The 17,403-nt window shown below is 45.2% G+C and overlaps 1 protein-coding gene across 2 annotated transcripts in view; it reads left to right on the top strand.

The window, feature by feature from the left end:
- The first annotated feature begins 268 nt into the window (after nucleotides 1–268).
- The window catches only part of IRF6 (interferon regulatory factor 6), a 32,165-nt gene continuing 15,030 nt past the window's right edge, over nucleotides 269–17,403 (top strand). Inside the window, exons 1-2 of one of the 2 annotated variants that reach the window (XM_084853427.1) lie at nucleotides 269–416; nucleotides 15,025–15,201. In XM_084853427.1, the coding sequence (XP_084709553.1) occupies nucleotides 15,028–15,201 (174 nt within the window). In that variant the 5' untranslated portion in view covers nucleotides 269–416; nucleotides 15,025–15,027. Of the gene's footprint in view, nucleotides 524–15,024; nucleotides 15,202–17,403 lie in introns of both variants that reach the window. The other variant, XM_084853425.1, reaches the window with a different exon arrangement.

Here is a 17,403-nt window from a genome sequence, read left to right as displayed (position 1 = left end):
TTATTTATTGTTAAAGCTCCACACTCCCACTTCAAACGGGAGGTACGAGGTCTGTCTTCTGATCTCGTCGGAAGTAGCAAATCCTTAACGGGGGGCTGGAAAGGGGGAGAAGAAGAGGAGGGCGGACTCCTTGTGCTTACTGAGAGTCAAGAGAAAGGCACTCTGCACATGCCCAAAAGGCTGCCGGTTTTCTTACTCCAACTCATAGATTCCCAAGCCACAACGTACCGCAGCGCACGACCTGCGTCGTGGCCCCGCCCTTGACTCCGCAGTCACCCGTCCCTCTGCTTCTATGTACCTTTTGCCTCCTACTCTCCCGTTCCCGTCCACACCCCTCTTGGGCCCGGGCCGCCTTCTCCTGTACACGGCGCTGAGGGGCGGGGCGGACCCGGCAGCAACCGCAGCACCTGGCTCAGGTGAGCGAGCTGCAGAGCAGAGCGGGGGCTGTCGGCCGGCTGAGGAGTGTTGCAGGAGGGGGTGAAAGCACGGTGGTGGAAGACGACCCCCCCCCGGTCCATTTTAGGTAGGCGCAGCCTCCTGTCTAATGGGGACTCCCAGCTCCTCCCGAACTGCTGGGGCCTCTGGCGGCTCCGAGCGGAGTCCCAGCAACTTTCCACACTTGCGCGCGGCTGCCCTCGCTCTGTCCTCCTCGCCTCTGGAGGAATCGCCTCGCCTCTTTTCACCCAGAAAAAGGGCGCCCTCTTGGAGAAGGCTGCGCTCACTGTGCGTGCGCGATTAGAAGTTTCTCTTCCCCCCGGTCTCTCGTGGGCTTCACTTAATTTCCTTCCAAAATTCTTGCCACGGAGGGTTCCGAACACTGCTGTTTTTGCTTGGTTGTTTGTTTGTTTGTTTGCTAAGGTCACGTGCGCGTCCCCCAGTGTGTGGAGTCACTGTGGGACAGACTGGTGCGGCATGATCGTAGCATGTTTACTCAGAAGGAAGTCATATTGGATCCGATGGCAGTGCACGGTTCTGGCGCCTTGGTGTAGCTGTGGGGAATTGACTCAGGCTTCGGCTATTGGGCGGCATAGAAATTAAATAAATAAATAAACAAATAAATACTCAGCCGTCTTTCGTTTCCAGATAAGTTAGCAATATGGGAAACCGCCTTAAACCCAGTCAGAGCACTGGTCTATCTGTTGTCTGTTTATGCTGACAGGGCTTTTTCCTAGTCCCACCTGGAGATGCCAGGGGCTGAACCTTGTAACTTCTGCATGTGTTCGCCCCAATTTGCAAATTACATGTTCTGACATATAACTGGAATGGAGATGGCTGGGAATCGAACTCCCGGGTCACTCCTGTGAATGGGCTCATTTGTTTACTTGAATGGAATTGAGAAGTGCCTTCCCCAACTGGGTGCCCTCCAGATGTGTTGGACTACAACTCTCATTTCCAGTGCTGAATGGGGATGGTGGGAGTTGTAGTCGAACACATCTGGATGGCACTAGGTTGGGCAAGGCCTATAGAGTGCATTCATTAAAGCTGAGTCCTAGAAGACATGGTAGCCTCAGCGATTTGTCTTACAATTGAATTCAATCAGACCTTTTGTCATGTTAACTGAAGTGTTTGATGCAGGCTGGTTAAATTAGATTAGCTTTGTTATACAAATTACCGTCAAGTAAACAAACCAGTTTTAAATCTGAGATCAAGGCCCTATGTGTAACAGGCCCTATACAGCTGCATTAAGGAGAACTTTTATTTTTATCTGACCATGCACATTTCTAGGCTTCAACTTTCCTTATGCCTCATCATCAAAGGCCTTGGTTTAATATGTTTTACTGTAAGGGCTTCCTTTTTGTGGTATTTGGTCTAAATGTCCAGAAAACTTAGTTAAAATGAAGTTGGGGTTTCCCTTCTGTGGGTTACATGTGGTGTTGAATTAGTTGAATTTGTATGTGTAGAATAATAAAGCTGAAAGCACAATATTAAGTACATGCAGACATCTAATAATTCACATTCAAAAATTAGTAACAGAAGTATAAAGAGAAGTAGCTCCGTACTTCTCAGCCTAGTTCATAGGCATAAATATTCAGTAAATAAGGCTTCATTGGGCAGAATCCTTTGTTCCTGCAAACAATCCTGAGAACAGTGTCATGGCTGTCTTTAGTGATAGTCTTTGCATGATGCAATATCCCTGGCTAAATCTTTATGTTTGGAAATGCTGCACTTAATTAATTTCTGCCTGCCTGTTAAAGGCACAGTGCTTCTGTTGGAAAAAACAGTAATAGTCCTACTTGTCAGCTGGTCCCTGTCCATATTAATTACTTCCCCAATTTTGTCCCTATGTTTCCCTTTGAGGATGTATTGCTAAAATGTTAGTATGTGTGTTTGGGGTTGACATTCTTCAGGGTTTAGCTAGATCCATCCTTAGGATCTCTAGAAGACAAATCTGACTGGGAAATGGGTGTATTGTGCTTCTAGTGCACATATAAATGTGTGTGCATGAAAACTAAGGCCCAATTATTTTCCTTGAAATCTTTGAGGGTATGTACATGTTCCCTCCTTTTATGGACAACCAGACAGGATTGACTTAATGGGCAGCAATGACCTCTTCAAGCCACTTTCTCACAGGCTCAGAAAAAAATGTTGGGAAGGTTTCTTCAACCCAGTTTACTATGACCCTAGGACGAAAACTGCATCGAAGGCATTTTGAGCAGCTTCCCTTCAAGCTACCAGTTTAGGCCTATTTGTATCTAGAGCCTGTCTGGATAACTGCAGTCCATCTGGAAAGCAGTAATGCAGATACAAGACTGGTATTAAGTGCTGTGTTACCTGATTTTACTGGTGGGAGTGCATACAAGTGATATTAGAACTGCTGTGATGCAAAAGGTGGGATTTGTACCTAAATTTCCCTTATTTGGTTGTGCCGGTGACCTGTGTAATACTGAGTAGCTTCCTTACTTCGCATGCCTGTAGGTCTCTTAGTACTCATGAGAAAGTTATTTCTTTTTCCTTTTTTTTTTTTTTAAAGGGTAGAGCTTGGGACCAGTTCTTATTTTAAGATATTCTGCAGCATATTTTGTGCCAGTGAAATCATTGGAAATCACAGTGTAAAAATTCTGGACCAAATCTGTATTATATTTCTTCTAGGTTGTGAAATACAGTCTAGCATTAGGATTCTACATGTAAAGTTAGTATTAACACTGCATTCTGTATCTATTCCAATTAACTTCAAGTTACTGGTATCACTGCAGCTATCTTAGTAGGACTGTTGTCTAGGGTTGACTGCTTCTAGAATGCAGGTGCTACATCTAGAGCTGTGAATAATCTCCATGTGTGTGGCCAGGATTGGAGTCAAGGGTAGGCATGGCTGGGCACCAGGCAAGGGCCCATACCATAGCAGGGGCCCACTGACAAGAACTCCCTGGAGTTGCTTATCCTCTTCACCATTGCAATCTGCTTGTTTACCTGACTCTTGCTCTAGCCCAGAGAACAGTGCTGGTTAGAAAGAGGAGCAGTAGATGCCATTACCGGCTTGCTCACTGGCTCTGTGCCTGTCAAGCAAGCAACCAAGTGGTAAATGATGAGGAGCAGCAGCAGCTGTTGAAAATGGCAGTGAGAAGGTAGACTCACTGAGAGAGAGGGCCCATTGAGGGTGTCTTACCCAAGGGCCCTCAAAAACCTAGAGCTGGTGCTGTGTGTGGCATGCCACATCTGGTGTGGAACTTGTTCTAAAAACCTCTACTTACAAAGCAACAAACCTTCTCAAAAACAAAGCTGGGACACTGAGACATTCTTGGGATCATGGGGATAGTAAGGCTCTGGGTTTCATTTCCTTCACCCATGTTATTCCTTCTTCCTGACCCCACCCCACACAAATCCAGCTTGACTCTTCCTTTTTGTACCTTTATCCCCACCCCTCCTCTACATCTCTTAGAGGCCAGTGTGCTTGTTTCTAATGGCACTCGTGATGTGGTGGTTAGTGGCTTGAATACCAAGTGAGGCCTCGTCTACATATACATGAGAGAGAGAGGTGGTAAAATTACGAGAGAGAGAGAGAGAAAGAAAGAGGCCACTTCAAATCTAGAACATAGGAAGCTGCTGTATAATGAGACAGACCATTGGTCCATCTTGCCCTCTAACACTGGGTATTTCTATATCAAGCAAAAAAGCTGCAAAAACCCACATCCTTTCCGGAGTGTCCTGCCTTCGGTTTCTTTGTGGGATTAGGAAGGGCTTCCTTACATGGCAGCCACATGGTTTGAACTGAGGGAGTGCCTCCCTCCCTCCCTGGCATGTGTGCAAAGGAGGGGAGGGGGAGTCTTGTTTTCGTAGCTTAACTTCTGCTGTACTGTTTTCTCGCAGCCCCCCAGGAAACCTCTGATGTACTTCTGAGTGGACATAAAATGTAAGATTGTGCTGTAAGTCATGGAATCATAGAATAGTAGGGTTGGAAGGGGCCTACCAGGCCATCGAGTCCACCCCCCTGCTCAATGCAGGAATGGGTAAGTCAGAGCATCCCTGGCAGATGGCTGTCCAGCCTCATCTTGAATGCCTCCAGTGTGGGAGAGCCCACCACCTCCCTAGGCAATTGGTTCCATTGTTGTATTGCTCTAATACTCAGGAAGTTTTCCTGATGTTCAACCAGAAGCTGGCTTCCTGTAACTTGAGCCCATTATTCCATGTCCTGCACTCTGGGATGATCGAGAAGAGATCCTGGCCTTCCTCTCTGTGACAACCTTTCAAGTACTTGAAGAGCGCCCTCATAACTCCCCTAAGTCTTCTCTTCTCAAGGCTAAACATGCCCAGTTCTTTCAGTCGCTCTTCATGGGGCTTTGTTTCCAGTCCCCTGATCATCTTTGTTACCCTCCTCTGAACCTTCTCCAGCTTGTCTGCATCCTTCTTAAAATGTGGTGCCCAGAACTGGACACAGTACTCCAGATGAGGCCTAACCAGGGCTGAGTAGAGGGGAACTAGTACTTCCCAGGATGTGGAAGCTATGCTTCTATTAATGCAGCCCAAAAGAGCATTTGCCTTTTTTGCATCCATATCACATTGTTGGCTCATATTCAGCTTGTGATTGACAACAATTCCAAGATCCTTCTCGCTTGTAGTGTTGTTGAGCCATGTGTCCCCCATCTTGTAACTGTGCATTTCGTTTCTTTTTCCTAGGTGCAGAACTTGGCTTTTATCCATATTAAATGTCATTCTGTTGTTTTCTGCCCAGCGCTCCAGTCTATCAAGATCTGCTTGAATTTTGTTTCTCTCTTCTAAAGTATTAGCTATCCTGCCCAATTTTGTGTCATCTGCAAATTTGATCAGCATTCCCTGCACCTCCTCCTCCAAGTCATTAATAAAATTGTTGAAGAGCACTGGGCCCAGGACCGAGCCCTACGGTAACCCGGTCATTGCCTCTCCCCAGTTTGAGAAGATCCCATTGATAAGCACTCTTTGAGTCCGATTCTGTAGCCAACTGTGGATCCACCGGATCGTTGTTTCATCTAGCCCACTTTAAGCTAGTTTGCTCATCAGGATATCATGGGGCACTTTGTCGAAAGCTTTGCTGAAGTCCAGGTATATTATGTCTGCAGCATTCCCACAGTCCACAAGGGAGGTTACCTGCTCAAAAAATGAGATCAGATTCGTCTGGCAGGATTTGTTCTTGACAAATCCATGTTGGCTTCGAGTAATCACGGCATTGTTGTCAAGGTGCTTCCAGATGGATTGCTTTATCATCTGCTCCAGAATTTTCCCAGGGATTGATGTCAGACTGACTGGTCTGTAGTTCCCAGGTTCCTCCTTTTTACCCTTTTTGAAGATAGGGACAACGTTAGCCCTCCTCCAGTCATCTGGCACTTCACCCATCCTCCATGATTTCTCAAAGAGAATAGACAGTGGTTCTGAGAGTTCTTCTGCCAGTTCCTTTATTACTCTAGGGTGCAGTTCATTGGGCCCTGGAGATTTGAACTCATTCAAAGTAATTAGGTGTTCCTTGACCATATGCCTATCGATCTCAAGCTGCAATCCTGCCCCTTCAGCCTGTACTTCACTTTTGCCAGGGGGATCATAGACCCTCTTTTGGGAGAAGACTGAGCCAAAGTAGGAATTGAGCACTTCTGCCTTTTCTTTGTCATCTGTTATCATTTTGCCATCCTTATTTAATAGCTGAACCACCATTTATTTCCTCTGTCTTTTACTATTCACATATCTGAAGAAAGCCTTTTTGTTGCTTTTAGCATCCTGCGCTAACCTCAGCTCTTGCTCAGCTTTAGCTTTCCTGACGCCATCCCTGCAAGTCTGTGCTACCTGCCTGTACTCTTCCTTTGTTGCTTGGCCTTCCTTCCACTTCCTATGTGTGTCCTTTTTTGTTTTCAGGTCATCCCTAAGCTTTTTGTGAAGCCTCATTGGCTTCTTCTGTTGTCTTCCACCTTTTCTTCTTGTTGGAATTGTTTGTAATTGTGCCTTGAGAATTTCCTTTTTTAAAAGCTCCCACCCATCTTGGACTCCTTTTCTTCTTAGAGTCACTTGCCATGGGACCTTACTTATCAAGTAAGTCTGCAACCCTCAGCACACTTACTTTGGAGTAAGCCCCATTGAAGTTATTAGGGTGCTCTGAAACAATAGAGGACATTGCTTCTGAGCTTGGTGGGGTGGGGGATCAGATGTGTCTCCCTTCGGTGCAGGGAGGCGTTTTACCCTCTTCTCCCTCCATTTGAGAAATGCAGAGGCAGGAGATGCAATCGGCAGGGCAGGAGATGCAATCAGCAGGTGATTAAATCTCATCCTGACCACATCCCCAGCAACTGAAAACAAATGCCCCCAGCAGGCAGACACAGCGGTTTCTTCTTCCGCTGGTGGAGAATTTAACAGGGAGGTCGTGGTGCTCCTGTTCGGTGGGCTGGAAAAAATACCTCATTTTTTGCTTTTGGGGAAAACACGAGATAGGCTGGAGGAAACGGCGGGAGACACTCCGTAGGGTAATCACTTCATCTAAAGAGCCCGCAAACTTCCGAGAGAGAGCCATCTCAATAGCAAGATAAAAGTTCCGTGTGATGAACCCCACTGACTGGCAGCAGCTTCCCACGGTTTGGGGCAGGAATGTTTGCAGGCCTACCTGGAACCTTCTGTACGCAAAGCATGGGTCTACCAGTGAGTCACATCCCCCACCCCAACTCCTCTTTATTTAAACACAAACCCACTCCCTTGAACTAGAAGACTAGTATAGCAATAGAAGGGTTGGTGTAAAACCTTTCTGCCTAATAAACTAGTATTTTGGCGGCAAGAATATTTTGATATGTGAAGAGGGCATCTTCAGTTTGTAGTCTGGGGTGCTGTAGTCTGTTGTGCCACATCATACTGCTGACTTGTGGGGGAAGACCCTGGAAACTGAACTCTATCACTGATTGCCATCCACACACCCATGTTTCACTGAAACATTTTATTCTATCTTTTTAATGTGTATTAATTGTTGTAAACAGCTTCGGTAACTAAGTTCAAAGAAAAAAAAGTTCAAAGAAAAAGACAGATCTCTACAACTCAGTCATATGCAGAATTAGGTATGCCTAAACCCATTAAAATGAATACCCATGCCTTATTCTGCATAGATTAGGCTGTTAGCAAAGGACGGTGAGTTAGGATCCTATACAGGTGACAGGTATTTCCCCATTTATTTATCTGCCCATCCAGCACCTCTACACTTTCCTCCCTACAACCAGATTCCTCATTAAAAAAGCTCTCAAATTTTCTAGAAACTTGCATTTTGAGACTATAACAGATTCAAAATACATAAATGTATACAAATGCACTTTTTAAAATAATCATAAACTTCCTTGGATTAGAACTGGAATTATTTTCAAAATATCGGGCAAGAATCCAATAAATGAGAATCTGCACATGACACAATTCTCCTTTCTAAAAAGAAATTGGGTAATGGTCATTCATACACTTCTAACAGTTCCGTACAATTATTAAAAGGGGGAAAGATCACAGTCCCTTATTTAATTGTACAATTTTGGCTGAATTTGCGTGCCAAACACATAAGTAACAGAAAGGTGGTTTTTAATCCATACATCAGATTAGCTATACAAATTTGATAGATTTCATTGGATAGATTTATTGTATTTGTTGTATTATAGTTTCCATATGAAGCTTTCTTATATTGACATACGTTGAATAGTGATACATAGCTGGTGATTGTTTCCCTAGTTTTGTTATTTTATTCTGAATTGTTTGTTGAGTGCAATGTTTGTGGAAAGGCAGCATATAAAGTTTTCCACCTCAAGCTCAAGGCACTTGTAACAGAAAGAGTAAAGAAGGGTAGCATATGGAAGTGTAGATACTGGTTAGCATGGTAGGAAGTGGTCCTTTGGAGGTGTTGCGGCAGCGTGTTAAGTGAATGGCTGTTTATGTGGTTTGAGAGAGGCAATTAAATTTTTCTTAATACGCTGTGCTAAAAAAGAAAAAGATCAAAATTCTGCACTGATAACCTTGCGCTGATCTTGGATTGTAATAATCTAATCTAATGCATGGATAACATGAATTCTCTACCAACTTGCCCCTGAATTCTGCAACCAACTTAAACTTTGCAAAATCACTGTGTGTGTAATTCTGCTTTTACTAGTAATGGTGAGGACTAGGGAGGTATGCAGGTCTCTGAAACTATGCCTTGCTTTGCCCCCTGGAAATGTTATTCAGCCACTCTTCGCTTCTGAGACTTTTCTAGACACTGCCAATATTTTCAAACCTATCTTTGAAGCAACAAGGGCAGAAGGTTTTTTTCGAAAAAGAGAAAAAAAACTAATGCTCTTAATTCTGTGCCTAGCATTCCTGTGTTTGCATGGAATCTTGTGAAATTTGTAAAGTTCTTTGAGTACGAGTTAATTCGAAACGTAGATATAAATCAGAAGAATACGAGACTCTTTATATGAAACTGAAGAGAATCATGTGGCTTTGAGCAAGTTAAGGCACAATCCTGTGTATGTTTAGACAGAAAAAAGCCTGACTGGGGAACACTGGGAGTTGTAGGACTTCCTTCTGTCTAAACATGCATGGGATTGCACCCTTAATGAGTTTCCCTTTTGTGCTAGGATAGCACACAAAACATAATTAACCTTCTTGGAGCAGTGTAAACTTAGGGTAATGAATTTTGTTCCAGGTATCGCTGAACAGACCACCTCTTGTCACCTTGGTCCTACGTACGTACATCACAATATTTCATAGTTTCCAACAGGCCTAGCCTGAGATGCCATTTTTACACATTTTCCTTGCATCCACATCTTCAGGCCTAGGCATGGGTCGTTGTACCTCAGGCTATATTGTCCACTTTGAGAAGGGCAGTAATTCCATGCTGCGACTTTGCATTGCTGATAGGTGGCAGGGTTGGGAAAAATCCTTCCCAGCGATACCGGAGAGTTATTGCCAGAGTGGTTGTTACTGGGATAGATGGGTCAGCTCTCTACTCAGCTCTTTATGGCTTTCATTCTCTTGTGCTCTGCCTATCTCATCTTATTCATTTTGTAGAATATAGGGACCCTGTTTCAGCCTCATTGCAACACATCAGACCTCCTTCCCTGATCCTGCATAGATAACCAGTTTCTGAGTGTCCAGCAACACTTCATAGGTTGTTATGGACACAGTCAGCAACATCATTTGGCAGGGTGGAGACCAGGGAGAATTCTGACTGTTGGGAGCTTCTCATTCTCTTAACCACTATACTATGCAGCTTTTATACAGGGGAAGGAGGATGCTTTTCCACTGGCATTTGTTGCATTTTAGTTTTATTTACAAGCATATGCATTATGCCCTCTTCATTATACCAATCCTAACAGAAAGTTATTAAAGGGAGACACCAGCACAAAGCTGTAGGGTTTCATTTGCAAAACTAATGAAGTGTATTGTGGCACTTTAAAGACTAACAAATTTATTCTGGCATACGCTTTTCTGGACACTGTCCACTTCATCAGATGCAGTGATGGACAGTGCCCATAAACACCTCTAGTCTTCAGGCCTTTGGCTTAATTTCTGAAGCCCTCTCCATGAGATCAATTCACACCGCAATAGCTGATGGAGTGCCTTTCTTGGCATGAGCCTGTCCATTTACTACCCACATCATCTAAGGCCCTACTCCAGGTGCCTCCTCAGAGGGAGAATCGGAAGGTGGCAACAAAGGACGGGGACTTCTCAGTGGTTGCCCCCCAATTATGGAGTGATCTCCCTAATAAAGCCTGTCTGGCACCAACATTGTTAGCTTTTCAGCAACAGGTTAAGACCTTCCTCTACACTCAGGCCTTTAGCAGCATATAATAAGGTTTTTAATCAGTTCCTGGATGTTCTTATTGTTGATTGTTTAAAATTGCTTTCACACACTCACACACACACACACACACATGTCTGTATATACTGTCTGTTTTCTATGTAAATGGGGTTTATGCTATGTATAATACTGTATTTATAAGGTTTTTAATCTTTCTAGATTAAAAACCTTATAAATACCTCCAGAGAGCTTCAGCTATTGGGCAGTATAGAAATATAATAAATGAAGTGAAATGAAAGCTTATGCCAGAATAAATATGTTAGTGTTTGAAGTGCCACAAGACTCTTTGTTGTTTTTGAGGTAGCAAATGACACAGCTGTGCCCCTGGAATTTGCAAAATTTATACTATCAGCTTTGGGTTCAAATAGGGACAGGGAGTAGCTAACCCTACAGAAAGTAATTTTCTTCATTAGGGCGCAATCCTACAGCTGCTAGACAGCGGCTAGATGGCCATAGGATTGTTTGGTTTCTGGGAACTGACCTCGGAGCCCGTGCTTCGAGTTTGGTTCTCGGAAAACTCTCCCTGCCCCCTTTCCCGCTGCCTTGTGGGCAGCGTGGATCGTCCCCAGACTCTGCGCTCAGATGAGCAGCACTGAGCGGGGCAAAAGGGGGTGGGGAGTCCAGAAGTGCTGGTATGACTCTTCCTATGTGTTGCCCCCCCCCCCCCCGGCTCTAAAGTCCCGTGGCTAGATGGCTGAAATTGGCTGTCTAGCTGTGAATGCAGGGCAGCTGGAGCGTGGAGGAGAAGATCCCCTCCACTCTCTGCCGCCCTGCATTGGATAGCTGGTGGCCTCTGAGTTTGGCGGTGGCCACCTAACCTGATAGGATTGTTCCCTTAGGTATTTACGCATGCAGTTCATCATACTTTGTCCATTTATCACTGGTTGGGAGTGAGTCATGGCCATGTTGATGGGATGTTTTTGTCCTTTGGCTGCATCTCTGTTTTATTTGTGCTTTGTATGGTTATCTCCTGCATTGTTTGGCTTCATATGGTAAAGGAAAACCAAAAACCCAGCCCTACCCCCTTCTTTTGCTCTCTCTCCTCATGGTAAATAGACTGATCCACTGAAGTTCATGCACTTGGTGAAGTGGCGGAAGGAAGTTTATCTCACAGTGAATGTGTTAGGCTGTTGCGGCTAAAAGAACAAAAGGTTGTGTGGCAGCCTTAAAAGATTAACACAATGACCTCTGGCTGTGTTCTGCAGGGAGAAAAAGGGAGTATGCATTTCCCTGGGACTGCCTGTGGGTGTTATATTTTGTTCCCTGTTCTCTTCTCCCATATCTGGCAGGAAATGTTCAAGAATTTGTATTTGTTGCCTGCACAGCCTGCCTGTAAGGGTTGGTAATTGCATTCTATAGGCATTTTTGTTATTTGTATTGGTGGTTATTTTTGCTAGCACAACTTACAGAATAATAATAGCAGGGGTTTTTTTTCCAAATATTTGTGTCCCACCTTTCTGTCTAACAGGCCCAGGGCTGCTAACAATAACTGAAAGTCACAATAAACATAAGATTGATTTTAAAAGATTTCTGAAGTCTCTGGGAGAACAATGATGGAAAATATCCCCTCCTTAGGCCTTGGATTGTGCTGCTGCAACTGTTCCAACTGCTGATCTTCAAAGTTTCCACAGTCTTCATAAGAGAGAATAGCCCCCTTCCCCACTCCCCGATGTGCACTACCTAGCACCCAGGGCCAGCTGGCACCAGATGTTTTGGTCCCTGAAGGTGGTGCATCTTCTCCCCTGGACACTTGAACAATCTACACATCTTGGCTTTTCTTGCTGGCAAAGGAGCCCAGTGAAGGCTTAGGGGAGGTGGTGGTGGTGGTGATGTTGATGATGGAAAACGTTCACTCCCTAGGCCTTAGATGAAGTTACTCTTGGTTTGGCTGTTCCAGCTGCTGCTCTTTGAAGGTTCAGTGGTGACCATACAGTGATGACTTTATTGTATGGCAGGGCTAAGCAACCTAGTAGTTTCCAGATGTTTTGTATTACGACTCCTATAATCTCTGACCATGGGTCATGCTGTGTGGGGCTGATGGGTGTGGTAGTCCAAAACTAGGTTGTGGTAGTCCAAAACCAGGGTACCAGGTTGCCCCTCTCTGACATGGTGAGACCCTCGCTTACTGGCATCGGGTGCTTTTTCTTCACACCATGGCTGGTGGCAGCAGAGCTGAAGTTCCCGGTGAGCATTTCTGCCCAAAGGCCTCAGGTGGGATAGCCACACTGGCATTCATGAGAATGCAAATCAGCTGCCCTTCTTTCTGTTCTGTACAGCTGTCACTCCTGGATGTTTGTGCAAGTGCTTCCCTCTGTGCATTGTACTGTGTGCTTATTTTTTGCCATTGCTTACCATCACCACTTCCTCATTTTCCTCTCATGCTCTCACTGATGCTTTCTCTATTGCTTCTCTGTTCCTGGGCATTTTGTTAGTGTGAAATCAGAGATATATGGGCTTGTGCTGTGCTCTGATGTGAGGACTCCGTTCCCTTGCTGCTTATACGTGCCTTGGCTATGATGTCACTCAGTTCACAGGTGTAGCATTCAAGGTTCTGGCACAACACCACACCTGAGCAGTAGCAAGGATGCCTTACAATGCTTCAGGGTATCTGCGTAATGACTGCTTATGTCTTTGCACTGGTGGGTGGTCTATTTGTCTTGGGCAAAAATTGCCCTGTGATTCTGTAATGTTATAGCTGCCCAGTCATATTGACAATAAAGCCCCACTTTGGCCCATGCGTACAGTGTTCCTTCAAAGTCCTGTACTCTGTTCGTGTGGCATTTCTTGCAGTGGGCCTAATGTGGGTGTTGGCTCCCACTTCTGTCACTCCCCTGGTTGTACTGGTGGTTCCCTTGTTGTGAATCACAGATCCCGTCTCTTCAGGGAAGATGCGGTGTCTGTCTGATTCTCTGGTGTTTGATGCCATAATGGACTGTATGAGGTTATTTAGGATAACAAACCAGTAATTTTGAGGGAAGGGGAAGTTGTAAAAAAGAAAAGAAAAAAAGATTAGTTTATTCTGCGTTCTTCACAGATTAACTTTTTTTTTTTTTTAACTGTCATTCTCCAGTCATGAAATGCTTGCCTGAACAGTAAGTTCTAGGAGGATCTCCAGAACTTTAATATATAATGCCAATATTTCAGCACTGTGCTCCAAATCTATATTGTAATGCATGAGTATATTTTGTGGTGCTGGTAATGAAGCCCCTGATACTTACAGGAATTACCAGACATGCCCAAATGTTGCGGGGCAGGCAGAATTGACTTCTGTGATCCTACAGAGCGGCAGGACAATCTGAAAGGTTTGGGGAAGGAACAGCAGAAAAAGCAGGGCCTTGAAAAGGCCAGCGGGCATGGGACGGCCTAGTAAAGGAGAGCTGGAAGAGGGAGTGCTCTGGAAGAGGACAGAGAAGGGGGAAGTCCAGAGGGGGTAGCCTAGGAAGGCAAGGAAAATGAAGCAGAGTGGAAGTTTCTAATGACTTAAAACAACAAGCCAAAACTGTAGCTACCGCTCTCTAATATCATTGTCATAATTGGTCTGGTGATGATTCTATTGGTTGGGGCTCTTTAGATTAATGTGAGAAAGATGTCATTTATAGCTGAAAGCTAACCGCGGGGTGTCTCCACCAGCAATTAACTGTGAGTTTGCTGCATTTGGAGGTCATTCAGGGCACGTGATGTCATGGCCATCCCGTAGCTATCCCAGAGTTTTGTGCCAAAAAAATGATTTTTCTGAGACTACTGTTAGTCTGATTGTTTTCCTTAATTCTGCTTGTCTGTGCTTCTGTTGCGGCGTGCACCAGCCCTCCACATTTACTCCAGCATGATAGCCCAGCCCAGGGATGTATCTTTCATATGGATGTCAGAGAATTCTGCCACGGATCTCGGTGAGGCCAAATGCCAGTGCATTCGGCCCCCCGAAATCCGTGGTGGAACGAAGCGCCCCGCCCCCCCACCCCGCGAAAGGCACACGAAACGGAGCACCTACTTGCTGCCGTTCGTGCTGCTTTGCGAATGGCGGCCGCATCTGTGGTTGCCATTCGCTTCTTCATTATAGCCATGATAGGCTACGTAAATACTTGCGTATCCTATCACGGCTAACACAGGGACGCCATTTGCGTCCCTGCGGAGGCCGTGATAGGCTACATAAATACTTACGTAGCCTATTACAGCAAAAGACGGGCGCAAATGGCGGCCACTACACCATTTGCGCCCCTGTTTTTTGCTGTAATAGGCTATGTAAATATTTACATAGCCTATCACGGCACGAACAAGGGAATGCAAATGGCAGCTGCCGTAGCCGCCGCCATTTGCGTTCCCTTTTTTGTTGTTGTTGCCGTGATAGGCTACATATATATTTACATAGCCTATCACGGCAGAATACAGGGATGCAAATGGCGGCGGCTATGGCAGCCGCCATTTCTGTCCCTGTGCAGGCTGCCCAGCGGCCGGATGTCTGACCGCGGGCGGCCCTGGCTGGCGGCTCCACAGAGTCGCCACGGAGTGGAGCCGGCCAGGGAGAATTTCGGGGGGAGGGATGGAGCGCCTCCCCCCCACCGCGAATGTCACCCTTCGAAAAGGTAAGTGACTTTCGTACATCCCTATCTGTCACCTGGCCGTGACCTCACTGACTCTGGTCAAGGGGTATTTCCCCAATGTTTTCCCCACCTGTGTTTCCCTGATGTTTCTGCCATTTCACAGCTGGCTGTCAGAGTTCTGAGCTACCTCATGATATTTACTTCACCTTGCACCTATGCTTTTTCCTCCTCCAGATAATGGCACTGCATCCACGCAGAGTTCGATTGAAACCCTGGCTAGTAGCTCAGGTAGACAGTGGTATGTATCCAGGTCTGATTTGGCTCAACAGGGATGCAAAGCGATTTCAGATCCCTTGGAAGCATGCAACTCGGCACAGCCCTCAACATGAAGAGGAGAACACCATTTTTAAGGTAATCTAAGAATGCAACTCCGTATTGGAGAGCCAGTGTGGTATAGCCAATATTGCGGTAGACTTGAACTGGTGAGATCCAGGAAAAACACACACTCATGTGTATTCCTGTGCTACTTGGAGAAAGGATGCATTCAATAGTTGAGGCTGTTTGGTGGCACTTCCTGCTTTTGGTGCTATGGAGATCACTGCTGTATTTCCCAGTGCTAGTAATGAATTTGTATTTGCCCGCAGTTTGTCGTTTTATTACATTTCTGTACCACCTTTCTGGTGCTAACCAAATTCAGAAAACACAAATCATAAACAAATGAACATAAATTGAAACATTAAACCAACCTTAAAAGCTATAACAACCATTTGAAAAGCCAGATTACAAAGATGTGATTTCCTCAATGCAGAGAGATTAGAGACCACTCATAACTCCAGGTGAAGTGCGTTCCAGAATTTGGGAACAACACAAGGGAAAGCTCTTTCCGGCTGTAAGCGAGGGTGTCTTCAAAAAGGCTTTGCCTGCTGATCTTAGTAACCAAGCATGTTTGTACCAAGATAGGCAGTCCCTCAGATAGCCCGGCCCTAAGCCATTTAGAGCTTTAAAGGTTAAAACCAACACTTTGATTTATAGTGGCACATTTCCCAAGTCTGAGCTTAGCAGTTGCAGGTTTAACTGTCCAAGAATTCCAAGCTGGACAGCACAAACAGGGATCAGGTAAATGGCAAGGTCACAGTGCTACAGACAACAAAGTTACAGACAACAAAGTTTAAAGGCAACACAGCAGACAAGGTGCAGGTAGGAGAACAGTCAGAGTTCAGTCTAGATGTATTCACACTAGGAATCAGTCAAGGAAGCAGTCCCACATCAAGGGAAGCTGTGTTCAGGAAGGTCTGGTCAATGTTGTTTCCAACCACTCTCTGTCTTACACTGCTGATTTTATGCAGAGGCTGTCAGAGCTACACCTAAGCTTCAGCTGTGAGCTGTTAGTGACTGTAGCTGAAAAGGTCCTCCTTGTGATCAAGCCTTCTACATGCGAGTGGACCTTTCCTCACAAGGAGACCTCTGGCTCTTCTAGCACTCCTTCTGAGTTCCTGTCTTTTCAGGCAGCATCTCTCTCGAAGGCTTGGGGGTTTCTCTGCCTCCACCTCTGAGGCTCTTGTCCTCTTTGCCCTCCTGGTAGTCTGGGGTCCTCCTGGTCTACTGACAGATCCTGGCATTGTTGGTGGCGGGTGGTTCCTGGTCCCCCAGCTCTTTCTTCGAGGAGGAGTCTTCCAGTGGGGGCATGATATTTATCCCACTTTTGCTTTTAGGAGCTAAAGACAGCAAACACGGTCCTCCCCCCATTTTATCTTCACAAGAGCCCTGCAAGGTAGGTTAGGCTGTGAGTTTGTGACTGGCCCAGGATCACCCAGAGAGCTTCATGGCCAAGTGATACCTATCCATCACAATAGATGCCTTGCTAAGCTTTCCTGGGGTAGAAGAAAGTGGAACACGGATTTGCTTCTTGCTTTACACAAACCCAGATACTTCATATTTCCTCAGAAGACTTAAAATTTCATCTCCCAACCTCTTGTGGGTTTTGCTCACTGAATTAAAATGATTAGAGCATAAAGGAATGCAACTCTCTGTGCATGTATTTAGCATTATTTGCTTAAACAGAACCAAATCCTGAGCCCAAAATCTGGAGAGAACGAACTGCAAATGTGAGAACAGAAACACAGGGACAACTGAGTGGCAAAACAAGGCTCAATATATTCTAAATAGTCTTTTAAGTAACTGGCAGATACAGTTCCCTCAATCCTGATCAGATACTCCTACCTTATCTCCACTCTGTGTACTCTGTGCTGCAGCAGAACTAATTTTCCTGCCATTTATCTGGTTGTTGAATGTTTATCTTTGAAGCTCTGTAGTAGCTTCCCTCCTGAGAAACTTCAGATTCAAGGTTCTAATTAACTACTACTTAACTCTTCACGTCTTCTCATGCTGAAGTCCTATTACATGCTTTCTTAGTTCTTCAACTTAGGCTGCAATGCAGCGCGCACTTCCTTGGGACTTAGCCTCATTGAACTCTATGGGACTTGCTTCTGAGTAACCCGGATAGAGTTGCACTGTACTATATTCATCTGGCTTGTTGTATTTACTTGGCTTTTACCTTTGTTCTCATGAACTATTGACATGTTCTCAGAATGAGCTACATTTCAGCAGTGACTT

The sequence above is a fragment of the Heloderma suspectum genome, chromosome 4 (genome assembly GCF_057233095.1).
Source record: "Heloderma suspectum isolate Gila_16-S chromosome 4, 16-S_ref, whole genome shotgun sequence".
Classification (NCBI taxonomy): Eukaryota; Metazoa; Chordata; class Lepidosauria; order Squamata; family Helodermatidae; genus Heloderma; species Heloderma suspectum.
This window is presented reverse-complemented; position numbering and strand designations above follow the sequence as displayed.